At 33.7% G+C, this 14,403-nt stretch overlaps 1 protein-coding gene across 1 annotated transcript in view; it reads left to right on the forward strand.

Moving 5' to 3' along the window:
• The window catches only part of LOC150105390 (neprilysin-1-like), a 236,076-nt gene that overhangs the window by 162,006 nt on the left and 59,667 nt on the right, over nucleotides 1–14,403 (forward strand). The window contains exons 11-12 of the mRNA XM_090393948.1: nucleotides 6,398–6,629; nucleotides 10,251–10,349. Of these exons, the coding sequence (XP_090250074.1) occupies nucleotides 6,398–6,629; nucleotides 10,251–10,349 (331 nt within the window). The remainder of the gene's footprint in view (nucleotides 1–6,397; nucleotides 6,630–10,250; nucleotides 10,350–14,403) is intronic.

Here is a 14,403-nt window from a genome sequence, read left to right on the forward strand (position 1 = left end):
CTATAAATTCAACTATCGCAAATGACTAAAGGCGGCGACTAGCTGCCTATTGAATTCCGAAAGTCATTTTGGGATAAAAGAATTCCGCCTACTCCCTTTGTGGAATAAAAAAAAGTTAAAAATTTTTTATTATAATTTCAAAGAGATAGTACTGTTAGTACTCTCGTCTACTTTCCCATGTGAATTTGACTTTTTTTATTCTTTAGAAACATTAAAATTAATATAATAAATTTAATTTAATCCTTTATCCAAGTGTGTCACACTTGGAAAAGGATTAACCAAGTGAAAAAAATAAATAAATAAAAAAAAATAAACTTTCAACATTAAAATTAATACTTAATGAGGATATTAAAGATTGATAATATTTCTTTATTAAATTATTTTGTGCTGTTATCAAGCTATTTTTGCTGAAAATGAAGACCAATTACAGAAAAATCTACACATATTGAACAAAACAACAGAACAGTATGACATGAAGATCTCAATAAATCAAACGAAATCTTAGTATTTCAAGCTAAAGAAATTAAAAGATACAAACTAGTCATCCACAACAAAGTAACAGGACAAGTGAACAAATTTAAATATCTAAGAAACTACATAAGCCCCAATGGAGAAATCGATATTGCATAGAAAAAGCAAAAATTCCTAGCAGTCATTGGAACTTCGAACAGACACTTCAGTAAACAGACGTCTGGGAAAACCCAAAGAAAACAGTATAAAACAATAGCCAAGCCAATTCTGTAATATGGCAGTGAAACATGAACTTGAGGAGAACGAGATAATAAAAAAAAATGGAAGCTGCAGAAATGAAGTTCCCAAGACTCGCAGGCTATAAAAGATAAGAAATGAAGAAATAAGAAAACAGTTATCCATAATTAACATAACAGAAGACATCACAAACTATACAAAGAACTGTAGAAAGAATGAATGAGGACAGATGGCCAAACATTGCCTGGAAATATAAACCACAGAGACACCGATCAGAGGAAGACCCAGGAGGAGATGGGCTGGATATTTTTTAAACCCTTGAAAATGTTACAGGCAAACAATTGTCTAATACGGGAAGAAGAAGCAAATCTTTTTATATCCATTACAAAATTTTACCAGAGATTTTATGAGAATATAACCTTCGAAATGGGCAATGGCTTGCACTATCGAAAACACAATCACCCAGTAGCCCGTATAGTCGACTTTTCTTTTCTTTTTTTTTTTTTTTTTTTTTGTTAATGCATTGACTTCACTGGCCTAACAGTTGTCTCGAACTGTTAGTTCTCCCCAGAGACTAGGCAGAAACCTAAGAGGACAAAAACTCTCTGTTTTATTAAACAGAGAGGTTTTAACCAGTAGCAATTCAATGTCAGAGTATTATATTCATCATAAGTGAACTATCGATAAATGCATAACTATAATACTAAGATATAGCGCAAAAAACTTCAGTTTGGTTGTACAAGTCAACTCCGACGCCAAAGATTATCTTCTCATTGGTTATAAAAATGAGGGATATTTTTATAACAAAATAACCACTTCAATTTCACAGATCAGTATTACTTAATTGGCGAAATTGAAGCCATTCTGGCTTTACATCTTGTATATCTTAGTATTTAAATTAAGATAAAGCAAGAAAAAAATGGGAGTATTTATTAGTAACCAACACTCACCAAGCAAGAAATTATGGGAACAATTTTGGGCTTGAATACTGTTAGATATGCATTCTTGGGCCTATTCACATTAAATCGATTTTGTCCAAACGAAAATCGAGAAGACCAAATAAAATTCAGCACAGATTCTGAATAACAAATTTCATTAAATTCCTATAAAAAAATAGCATCTCTTTAGAGCAATCGCGAGCATACACAGCTACAGCTATCTACAGTAAGATGGTATTCAAATTTAAAAAAAAAACTTTATAAAGTTTTTACAAATGAAGGTAAATTAGCGATTCCATACTGCTCTGGCTGGAGAATTTTTCATCGCGCAAAAATGAAATGAAATTAACCGGAGATTTACAAACGCAATTTACAGACATTGTACGGTGTGGACTCAGCCTTCTGAAATTCTGCTGTAATTTCACCTACTCCAATAGAAATGGTGCTACTGAAACTAAAATTGATTTGAGTGATACATTTCAGTACACATGCTAAATACCATATTTTATTACATTCCATTTGGCAAGAAAGGAACCATAACTCGTTTCTGGATGGATGGAAAGCTCGAAACTCGATTTCTAAATGTTTTGACAAAAGTGCCAAAACATTTAGAAACCTTTGCGCCCAAAGGTTTTGGGGAAATTAAAGGATATCAGAATATTGCCATATTCCTATATTGTAATACTGAATTTCAATAAAATCTGTTGTTCCAGAGACTAGGAATATCAGGTGTAACAGGCAGACATAGAGATAGAGAGAGAGAGAGAGATTTATACCTACGCATTTTGCAAAACGTTAAATTAACCTAAAAATATGAACATCACTGATCATAATTTTTTCAACTTATTATAAAAATATATTATGTTAATATTAATTCTCAATAAGCAAACACACACAAACACGCGAAAATAATTCTCTCTTTTTTTTTCTACAACTTGTACGGATTTCTTTGTCATTAATAAACAAATTTTCTAGTCTAATTTTCAAATTTTTCATGCACATATTAAAATAGGTATCTATTATTACACATCGGAATGCACAAATTACAATATGTGCATACTGATACATACTTTTATTTTATAATAAAACCTTCCTTTGTAATCGTAGCAGGTACCAAAAACTGAATATACCCTCGGTCAGACCGCTTCGAAATTATTATATTAATATGGTCTGTGTGGAACTACAAGTCAGGTGACCATGATATACTTTGGAGGCAGCTGGAAGCAGTACCATGGCATCAAGATCTACAAGGGAAGGATGTTCATAGTGTATGTAGTCAAGGGGTATCTGAAGGAAGCATGAGATGCAAAATAAAAAAAAAATGTAATGGAGGATATATAAGAAGATGGGTTATTACCAGCTAACTCATGATCAGTACAAGGGTCAAGCAAGAAACGTGACCAGCATAGTAAGGAAGGAAATCATACTACGAGAAGAAATTAGCCAAGCAGGCAAATAGGAAATCCCAAAGAGGTTTTTTTTTTCGTTATGTGGCAAGTACGAGGAAGAATGACCATGTAAGGATGACTTTAATCAGTGCAGATGGTAGAGAGGTAACAGAGACAGACAAAATTGTTGAACTTCTGAGTGACCATTTTGCAAGAATATATCATCCAAGTGGAGATATTGTTATGGCAGAGATGACAGGGACTGATGTAAAACCAGAGATTGATGAATTGGAAGTACTTACAATATTGCAGAATCTGAATACAAATACTCAGAGATTGGATGGGATGTCGTCTCTCGTTTAAAGAGAATGTGCATGGGAAATGGCGATGCAGTTGATTTAATTTAAGTATCAACTCTGGCAAAGTCCAAAGAGAGTAAAAGGAGGGCAAAATAATTCCTTTGCATAAACGAGGTTCTAAGTCTGTGGTAGCAAATTACAGACCAATCAGTATCTCAGGAATGGTGGCAAAAGCTGGAAAAGTTGGTCATAAAGAAAATTCAACAATGGCTGAATAAGAATATGATACTCTATGAAGCACAATATGGCTTCGTGAAGGGTGGGCCATGCCTTCGTAATCTATTAACTTTTTATAAGAAAGGGACAGTTGAGTTGGATAAAGGGAATGACTACACAATGATACTGCTGAATTTTGAAAAGGAGTTTGACAGGATACCACATGAAACTGTGTAACGCAAATTTCAACAAATAGAGATGGATAGGAAACTAGTGATATGTATGAAATAATGGTTGCTGGAAAGATATTAAAAAGTAGTATATGGAGGAGCAGAATCCAGGAAAAGGCATGTGACTAATGGTGCGCCGCTGGGTACTGTGCTTGGACTACTGATGTTTAATTGGTACATAAATGATACAGGAAATAATTTGAAGGGAACTATTCGGTTGTTTACTGATCGTGCAAAGTTGGGTAGGGTAATTATTAATCAAGGTGGTGAGGGGCGCTTGCAGGATGACTTAAACAGTCTGAAATTATGGGAAAAACAAAACGGATATCAATTTAACGTGGAAAAGTGTAAAGATATGCATTTTGGGATATAAAGATTACAATACAAGCTGTGCACCACATTGAGGGAGCTGTACTCCAGGAAGTTGATGAATCCAGGGATCTGGAGATAGCACTATGCAGAGAGCTGAAGTTTAGAGGGCACATTGCTAAAGTAGCCAGGATAGCTCACAGAGTTACTTCGTTATTGAAGAATACACTAACAAGCAGAGATAACGAAGTAATCATTCCTCCTTATAAAGACTTGATACGACCACATCTGGATTACTGTGCTCAGGTCTGGTCATCTGGGTTGTTTTGGAATGAGGAAGTGCTGGAGAGGCTCCAGAAGCGAGTAAACAAGACGGTAAGTAATCTGTGGAATACTCCCTATGAGGACAGATTGAGGACTTGTGGAATGCAAAAGTTGGCTAATAAGCGAAAGGGGGGGGTGTATGACAGAAGTATTTAAGTTACTTAAAGGATATTATCGGATTGATGCAGGGGAAATGTTTCAGCACTTGGCTAGAGGGGATAGAACAAGAGGTCATCCCTGGAAGTTGGGTAAAAGTGTGGTTTGCAAGTGTGTGAGGAGTAGATTTTTAGCTTGTAGAGTGATAAATAAATGGAATGGATTACCTGACTCATTTATGAGTACTTCATCTCAATGAGTTCAAGAAGAGATATGATAGATAGATATTGTGTTGATAGTTTGGGTCTCCCTCGATGAGTCTTACGGCTCCATGGAGGTGCACGTGCAATAATAATAATGATAATAATAATATATATATATATATTTTTTTTAATATCTGTATCTTCGTTATTATTATAATACACCTTACTGACTGTTTTGTAACATAATTTGCAGTCTTTGATTATGAGGATTACGTGTGAATGAGTGAGACGAATTAATCCCACCTACTTCGAAGCTCGGGTTAGCTTTTATGAAGAGAGTGGGATTATCCCTCACTATTTTTGTTGTTGTTACTGTTTTTGAATGGGATGTAGGCATTGGATGCTGGTGATTTGTGATGTGTTTATTAGTGTCAATGGTATATTAACTTTGTTGGTGTATTTTCCAGAGTTCGTGTTTTAATGTTCTGTAGTTATCTGTGTTTTAAGTTTCTTGGTAGGTTGTTGAGTTGTGGGTATTTGATGTGATCTCACAAAAGAACCGTATGAGTTGTTGAAGAGTGCGGGGATGTAGAGAGTTGTTGTAGATCGTGTTATACGATATATGTCTTTGTTGTTTCGATAGATGATGTTGAAGTAATTCCATATTAATGTTATGTAGTGTTTCAGATTTTTAATGTTCAGGATTCTGTGTATCGCCATGTGCTGGTCGGATATTGGCTGTTGTTTATAAGGTGTCCAAATCACTGTTGACACAATCTTCCTGTGTAATATTTCTAATTTTGTTAGGTGGCTGTTTGATGTGTTTGCACAGACTGTTATACCGTATCTGAGTAGGGATTCGCAATGCCGTGATATAGGAGTTTTTTTATGTTAGATGGAATAATGTCTTTTACTCGGAAGAGTTTTGCTGCGATGGTCCGGAGTTTGGCATGTAGGTATTCTATATGTTTTGTCCATTTAAGACGGCAATCTATGTAGAGATCAAGGTATTCTGCATGTGATACCGGTTTGATTGCGGGACATTGGCAGGTTTTTTTTGTTGTTAATGCGGTATGTGTGACAGTGTCTAGATAGTGGTGTGGGGCGCATGATTCTCGATTGTGTATTATCAACATCTGTGTTTTGGTGCCGTTGATTACAATTGCGTTTTACAATAATAATAATAATTATTATTATCTGTATATGTATTCGCAAAATGTGCATATGCTGATAAAAATTCCTCCCAAGTATTATTATGTAATAATAATAATACGACTCCATGCCAAAACTATGCCATTTGGTACTTCTAACTTACTGTAGCCGCTTCCCTACACAAAAGATTCCACATACGTAAAAGAAGAGAAATAGGAAATTAACTATACTTTGTTACAGCTGATTATTTTCATAATAAAAAGCTAATTTCATGACCAGCAAAGCAATTCCCAAAGTAAAATTTTGAAATCTCAGTAGGTATTTGAATTTGGACTTCTACACATTTAGAATCAAATTCAGAATTCAGATTCACTCAAATATTTCTACAAGTATTGGAAAATAATTAAGAGAACTGAGTTCTGTTAATGCATTTTATTTAAAAATTATTAAATTTATTTAAAATCAATTTATTTAATTTTGATCAAAATGTGTTTTGTATTAATCCATTTTTCTGATGTAAAATTACTTGTGCAGGACTGTGGCCAACTATCTGGCGTGGAGGTTTGTGGCGAAGTATTTACCGTATCTCGATATCCACTTCCGCCGACTATATTACGACTTTCGGCGAGAGGTACCTAACATGGCCGATGAGAGGGTGTTCTTTGCGAGATGGAAGGAATGCGTATATCTTGCCCACGATGGGTTTAGTATGGCCTTGACTGCTCTCTACGTGAAACAGGAGTATGATAACTTCATAGAAAAGGAGGTAAGAAAACGACAACTGTTTTTATTAGGTTTGTTAAGCTTATCCTCAAAATAAAGATAATGGTCATTCAGTTATTCTACAATGCCAATGCGAACAAGAAATTTTTTCCGATTCAAAACAGAGTCACATTAGCGAGTAGTTGCATGTTTAATCTCCTGATATTGCAAAATTTCAGATCTCCCTTTCAATTAATGGTAATTTCAAATATTAAATTATGATATTTAATATTTTAGATAATTATTTTTTTAAAAAAATTAAAACTTCAGATTTAAAAACTGTTTTTTGTTAAATATTAACAACAATGATAATAATAAAGAATTAGTTAAGGACTGAGTAACTCCAAGTCATTTGGAATTTATTTATAAACATGCAATCGTATGTAAATGATCCCTATTTCATTAATAAATATATACTTTTATGTTATATATGTTTTTATGTTTTAAGCAATCCGTTATCCTGCACTGATATGTTATTTGCAACGAAATTTTATTTTCGGCATCAAGTATCTCGAAACTAATGTCATAAAGTGATGATAAATCTAAGGAACACGTTTCCAAATACGCATCACAAAGAACTTAAAGATCCTTAAAACGGAAATGATGTTGCGATTCATGAATGCATGTTCTTATTATTCCATTTCAAAATACCATCCATTGTATCACCTTTTGACTATAATTATCTTTGTATTATGACCGTTTCGGTCCTTCGCCATCTCCTAACCTCACATCACCTCATAGAAACACTTATCATAATGGTGGTGTGCCTTTAGTTTTCGCAACTAGAGTTTCGTTTCAGTACACTTACAGTTTTGTACGTGATGATAGCCAGCAACACGTGATTATTTTCACAGCTGGAGTTAATTATTTTATCGGTTGTAATTAAGTGAGCTCCATTATCAGCTTGTGCTATATCAAAACACCACAGTGTCATACATGCAAACCTACTAGCAAAGTCTTTTCCCATTAACTATATTTCATCAGTGAAGGTCTCTTTGAAGTACTATTTTATGTGATGATTTGAAAATAGTCGACTTCCTGAATGCATTCAGGCAGTCTCCAGTTGGGACATTTGTTGGAAATAAATTGTAATTATGAAGATGTACATTATTGCATCTTGTATGACTACATTATAAAATCATTACGTATTATTACCAGAGGTGTATACAAGGACAGGTTTATAATGATGTAACAGTCAGTTTAAGACAGTAACTTAAAGTCCTGAAAATTATATTATTTTTCTCTTGGTAGACAATTTATGTAATAACAATGAAAAAATTGTGGACAGTAACCCCAACAATAAAAATTCAGGATTAATCCTTTACCTCAGTACTTTTAAAAATAAATATTAGCTATGGAAGTTTTAACGGAAGTTAAAAGAAATAGTTGTTCAAGAAGGTCCAATAAAAATGGCGGTAAATCTTTTGATGTCTAAAAGAGAAAAATAACAGACTACTGCGGAAATGTCATGTTTAGTCGAAAATATCTAGTTTCAGAGAAAACCCATGCATTTCCACTTTCACAACATTTAGAACTACAAAAATGGAGAGGAGAAAAAGGAGTAAGTCTGTAACTTCAGACCCTATCCTGCTTGGTGGAGTAGAGACGAAAATCGTCTCACTTAATATCTTTCACAAACCTCCATACTAAAATGGGCTAAGGATTAAATGGATGTTGCGAAAATTACTGATGTCTCTTTTGAATGATTGAAGATTGCAGTCCCTCAGAAACACCTAATGTGGAAAAGTAGTGGCAACAGAAATAAATAATGAGAAAAAATAGCTAGTTACTGGGTTACGAACTAGATGTAAATGGTAGTGACTGGTCGAGGCTTGAGTGTCGAGTTATGTGCATGCTCAGGTGAATAATATCCATAAAAGTATCTGTAAAAGAGGCACAAAGGAAAAAAGGAGAGGTGTCGATGTGAGAGACGTATGGAGCCTGCCCACATGCTCCAGAGAATGAGCTTTAGGTAATCTGGAAATTCTCTCCTCTACCAAGCATGGAACTTTTATAGCCCACTTCAGGTCTCTAAGAAGTAGGGCAGTAGTTTCATGGTGAAATGTATTTATAATCTAAAGATGTTTGTAAATATCAATGTCACAGTGGGAATGGAGTAACTCAGTCTACCAGATAGTATGAAGGTAATTGTAGCACTATTATACTTCACGCTTCAGAATAAATAAGTTAACAAACTCTGAAGTTGAAATAAAATTCAGAGTTTGTTAACTTACTTATTAACTTCTGAAAGCTGTATGCCAGTGATAGCAAATCTATGACTTACTTCACTGAAATATTTCATCCATGTTTGGAATAATTTTTGGAATATATTTCGAATATATTGAAAGAGGGAGACGCACCGTACATTATTCGTTTTTTTTATAAATCCACAAAATAAAAATAAATATTTTAAAGTTTAAATTTAAAACAAACAAATACAGCCATGCCTAAATTTAACTCGTGTAATAAAGGTATTTCACATAAAAATACAAGCAAGCACGATGGATGAGATACACAAGACAGTTCTGTACTTTCAATCAAAATTCAAATCCACACCACATCGGAAACACCTAATTTAATTGAGTATTATGCATTCATATCCGTTACAGACTACATTATATGATAATAGTTTATAATTTATTGGCAGACTAGCTGAACAAAAAAGGTTGGTCATTACTGCTATTGTTATCGTTTATCCTGTTACCAATGAAAAATAGAACATCTCATTTTGAATGATTGATCATGCATGAACCTGCAAAGTGGCTGAATCCTAATTTAAACTTATTCTGGAAAATTAGCAAAATAATTAAATTAAACAACTAACTAGGTCTGTGTGTATAAATAAGAATGTACTTTCCTTGCTGCATCACAAAATGAGACTTTCGATATATGAGCCTCTTATAAGGCAGGCTGATAAACTTCACTTTCTGTAAATTTCTCTATTACTCGAACATGATTGGTGCTTAACTTTTCAGAAAATAAACGATTAACCAACATCTTAAATTATTCGCTATATAGTATTTGTTTCTTCGTATATTTCAATCTAAGTTCAAAGAACAATGCGTATAACATCATCAATTTTTTTCTACTTTTTATTTCATGGAGTTGGTCAGTTTGGCTTTTAAGAGACATATGTTGGTGACATCCCCTACACATAATTCGCTATTAGTTTCTGCTACTTATAAATTAAGCCAAAATAGTTTTAAGGAGGTGCTAACTTAAGCGAGAGATCGCAGACCCTTCTCTCTCTCTCTCTCTCAGAAAACGAAAGAACAACTTTTCCGAAACATCTACGGCTGGTCTGAATATAATTCGAGATATAATCCTTCTATGATTATATTTACATTTCGTGATGGACACAAAAGCTCTCTTTTGTTTTTAACAACTTTTCAAACTCGAGTTAGAGTTTGAGCTTTGAGAACCAGAGAGAGAGAGAGAGAGAGAGAGAGAGAGAGAGAGATGAGAGGGAAAATGACACTAAAAATTGATATATGACTGAAACGCTATAATAATTTCTTTTGTTCGATAATTTTATACCGAATAACGACAATGAATCCCATGTAACCTTACACGCATGACCTTGTTTCACGATAGTAGTCCTAACGAACAGTGTCTTATTTTCCAGTTAAAAGAAATGATTACGTCTCTTAAAGAAGCTTTCATTAACAGCCTTCCTTCTCAAATATGGTTGGATAATGACACCAAAGGGATGTGCCAAGAAAAGGTAAAATATTTGTTTTATTGTTTTAAGCTAAGGCAAAGTCACGAAAAGAGTGCATCATATTTATTAAGTGTGCTTACCTGAAGTTTGCCTGTTTAGTGAGAAGAAAATTAGTTTAAGAGAGAAAATATTTTTATATTTTGTTTAACAACATACTGTCGTTTGTATTTCAGCCATGAAAATAAAAGTAATTAAATTCAAGATTTGGATTTGCGACCTTTGTTATACAGCGGTAGGTTAAAAGACGGTTAAATGAGAAATTGCCGCCGGCATACTTGACAGTTCTGTAATGTTCATGCTTTGTAAACTTAAGTCACTGATGTTGCTGAAAAAATCATTCAGTTAATTTTTAATTAGTATTAGTATGATATTTATTTAACATTATGTATTTAAATAGACATGCGCTTATTCGTTTTCTAGTTGAAAGTTCAAAAACGAAATACAAACTTCTTTAAGATATAGGGTAGCCTGATAAGGGTTTTCGGTTTAGAACTTTAGATTTTGCTTTTTTTTGTCAAATAAACGCGATTCTCATTTTCTTCGAACGCGTGAATTATGTTAAGTCGGCCGCCACAGTTTTGATTATTACCTAATCAGTCACTAATAATACTATAACCGATCTTGATACCATTTATCAAGATCAGTATAGTATTTAACTGATCTTGTGCACATACATTATGCTGACATAAGCATCCCTATCCACGATATCCCTAATATGTACAGTACGTATAATATACACAATAACAGTACTGAGAACCAACTGGATCTGATTTCTTTTGTAAGGTTTGTATTGGGTACTTGTTGGGAAACTCACAGCCTATTATAAGTAGTTTCTTGAACACTTCCCGTTTTGAAAACATTCTCATGCACGAAATGTTTTAAATCTCAGCAACTTTAGTGCTATGAGTAGACTAAGGACTGCCTTACTATTCTGGGTAATAAACATTTCCTTTATTAAAAAGTTTTTCTCTTATCATTTATCTATGATTTAGAAATGGATTTAGAAAAGGACGATCACGTATAGACCCAGCCTTTTGCCTAAAATTAATAATAGAGAAAAGAAGAGAATTCAATTTAGTAACACATATTACATTTGACTTTGAAAAAGCATTTGACAAAGTTAAAAGAAGCATTTTATTTAACATATTAAAAGAAAGACAAATACCAAATATTATCCTAAAAGCTAACATAAGTATATATGAAAATAATCAAATAAGATTAAATCATGAGCTATCATATACGAGAGAGATAAATCAAAAGGTCCGACATGGATTACCTCTCTCAGCAACTCTTTTTAATATTTACCTAAATGAAAGAATAATAAAATGGAATAAATTTTTCCATCAAGGTATTAAACGTTCTCCTACTGTGAACTTAAACACTCTCCTTTTTGCCGACGACCAAATAATAATTACAAATTCTGAAGATAACTTACAGAAAGCTATTTTAGATAATATCAACAGAAAATTCAAAAACTATGACCTTTAAAGGACAAGATCCAGTAAGAACTAAAATAGTAATAGATTACAAGAGCTTAGAACAGGTGAATTCATTTAACTACCTAGGATGTATGATCATATATGAAAATGAAAAAGATATAAACCTAAAAATTGCAAAATATTTAAAAATAACAGGTGTAATTAACTCTATATTTAAACCAAACCTAGTTCAAAAACAAACCACACTAAAAGTATACAATACATTAGCCCTACCAGTCTTATTGTATGGAAATGAAATCTGGACAATAAAATAAAAAGATAAACAAAGATTGATAACAGCAGAAATGAAGTTTATGTATACAAAGTATACTCTATTTGATCACAAAAGAAACGAAGAAATTATGAAAGAATTAAACCAAGAACCAGTAATAGAAAAAATTAAAAAATATAAACATAAATGGATGGAACACGTTCAAGGAATGAAAATAGAAACAAGCCTTAAAGTACAAGCCATTAGGAAAAAAGAAAACCAGGACGTTCTCTTAAAAAATTCAACGCGGATTTCGAAGTCCGGAACAGGCTACGCTAGGCCTAAATCCATGATATGCATGATGATGATTTATCTATGATAATACTGTATGTATGATTACAACATATTGCAAGAAAAAATTTTAAACATCTGTTTAAAATTTTATTTTTAATATTTTTTTTTAGTTTAATATTTTTAGTTTAATATTACTTTTCACATTGAAATTTTAAACTTTCGAAGGTTTTCGAGATACATTATGAGGTTACAAATTACCACAACGAACTATGTCGGTAATGCATTTCTTAAAGGATAAGAGCAAACGTATATGCTTCCCTTAAAATTTTAAATATCAACGTTTATTTTATTCTCATTTCACTCCTCTTATGTCACCGATAAGCAGTTTCATTGAAGTCAATGATTGTCAAATGCAACTCTCTTTCATTACGCAAATGATATTTGTAGTTGTTTCACGATTAAAATCTCCGTCGGCTAAAGGTGAGAGATTTCGTCACAGGCTTAGTGAAAACTGTATTAAGGGCTTCGTGATAATATTTCTGAGAAAATTAAAATCTATTTGATTTATTTTGTTTATAACATTTCTCAGCAAATTTTCTTTAAAATCCTAAGTATTAACTTTCAAGAAAAATCGGTTTATGCCGGCGTTTTCACAATGTTACACGACCGTTGCATGACAAATTTCATCCAGGTTAGTGTTTGGAAAGTTGTTTGATTGATTAATTGATTGGAATTATAACTGAAGCAGTAATGGCTATGAGGGCCAGCTTATTATGTCTATAACAACGTGTTCTGGACAGTTTTATTCTTTGCTGGATGAGAAACTTTAGTTTTTGTCCATTTCCTTATGAGACCTGCTAACTCACCTTCGTATGAAAAAAAGTTATAAAGACCTTTCGCGTACCAGAAGGGATTCAAACCCAGGTCTTTCCAACCAAAGAACGTTTCCAACTGAGCTAAATGCTTTATAAGTGACGCAATGGGCCCCTGAGGAGTGGCAATTCATGGGATCAGGTGGCTAATACTCTCCCTATTGATCAGTATTCTTGATCAGACGATTACGTAAGATCATGACTAGTAATGATGATCATAAGAAGTTATTAAAGCGCCGAAAGCAAGAACGCAGCTATTGTGAAAAGAGAGAAAAAAACATACTGATATACAGGGTGTTCGGGATAAATTTGACAGTTTCGTAAGGAAAAAGAAAATCTTCTTTGTATCTATTAAATTTAATGAATTGACAAAAAAACATTACAGGCAGAGTTAATTACAATACTATCAACAAGATTTACTCAAAATAACCACCATTAGCATCGATCACAGCTTCAATTCTGCTTCGGAACCTCGAACAAGCTGATGCTACAGTCTCCCTGGGAAGGGCCGCAAAAACTGTTTTAATTTTATCCATTAACTGGGCTTTTGTATTACTGGAAGTGCGATTGGTGTCTTTTTCAACTGCGCCCCATACAAAATAATCCATGGGGTTAAGGTCTGGGGAGTTTGGAGGCCAAACATTTGGACTGGTGAAGTCGTAGAAATTTTCAGACAACCATTTTTGATTTTTCCCAGAGGTGTGGCAAGGGGCCGAAGTAGGCCTGCTGCCATACATACGGCCTACCATTGGCTACCCTTGTTATCCAGGGCTTGACTACAGTTAGCAACTCCACGAACAAAGCCCGAATTCCAATGCCAGGGTTCTTCAACACCTGTTCCTGCAGATTTGCGAGGAATTCTGCTGTACGAACGCAATCAGATCATCTGCTAGGGATCTTTCTTCTTGCTACATCCTCGTAGTCACCATTGCAAGTCTCTAGTTCATGCCTGATTGTTTTTACTGTATTCAGGGAGCATTGGGCAGCAGTCGTAATATCCTTATTTTGATGGCGGGCACGAATCATCATGATACAAGTTATTCTCTTCCATGATTCAGGTGGGTTCCAGCTATCCATCCTTTCTGACATCTTGTATATGAATGAAGAAGGGTCCAAACTTTTAAATGAAGAGAAGTGTGTGTTAATACATGTAACTTACGGAAAAATATAATTAATTATAAATATGTCAAATTTATTCCGAA

Source organism: Typopeltis vanoorti, chromosome 6, assembly GCF_054136105.1.
Source record: "Typopeltis vanoorti isolate ZY-2024b chromosome 6, IOZ_Tvanoo_1.0, whole genome shotgun sequence".
NCBI classification, from domain to species: domain Eukaryota; kingdom Metazoa; phylum Arthropoda; class Arachnida; order Uropygi; family Thelyphonidae; genus Typopeltis; species Typopeltis vanoorti.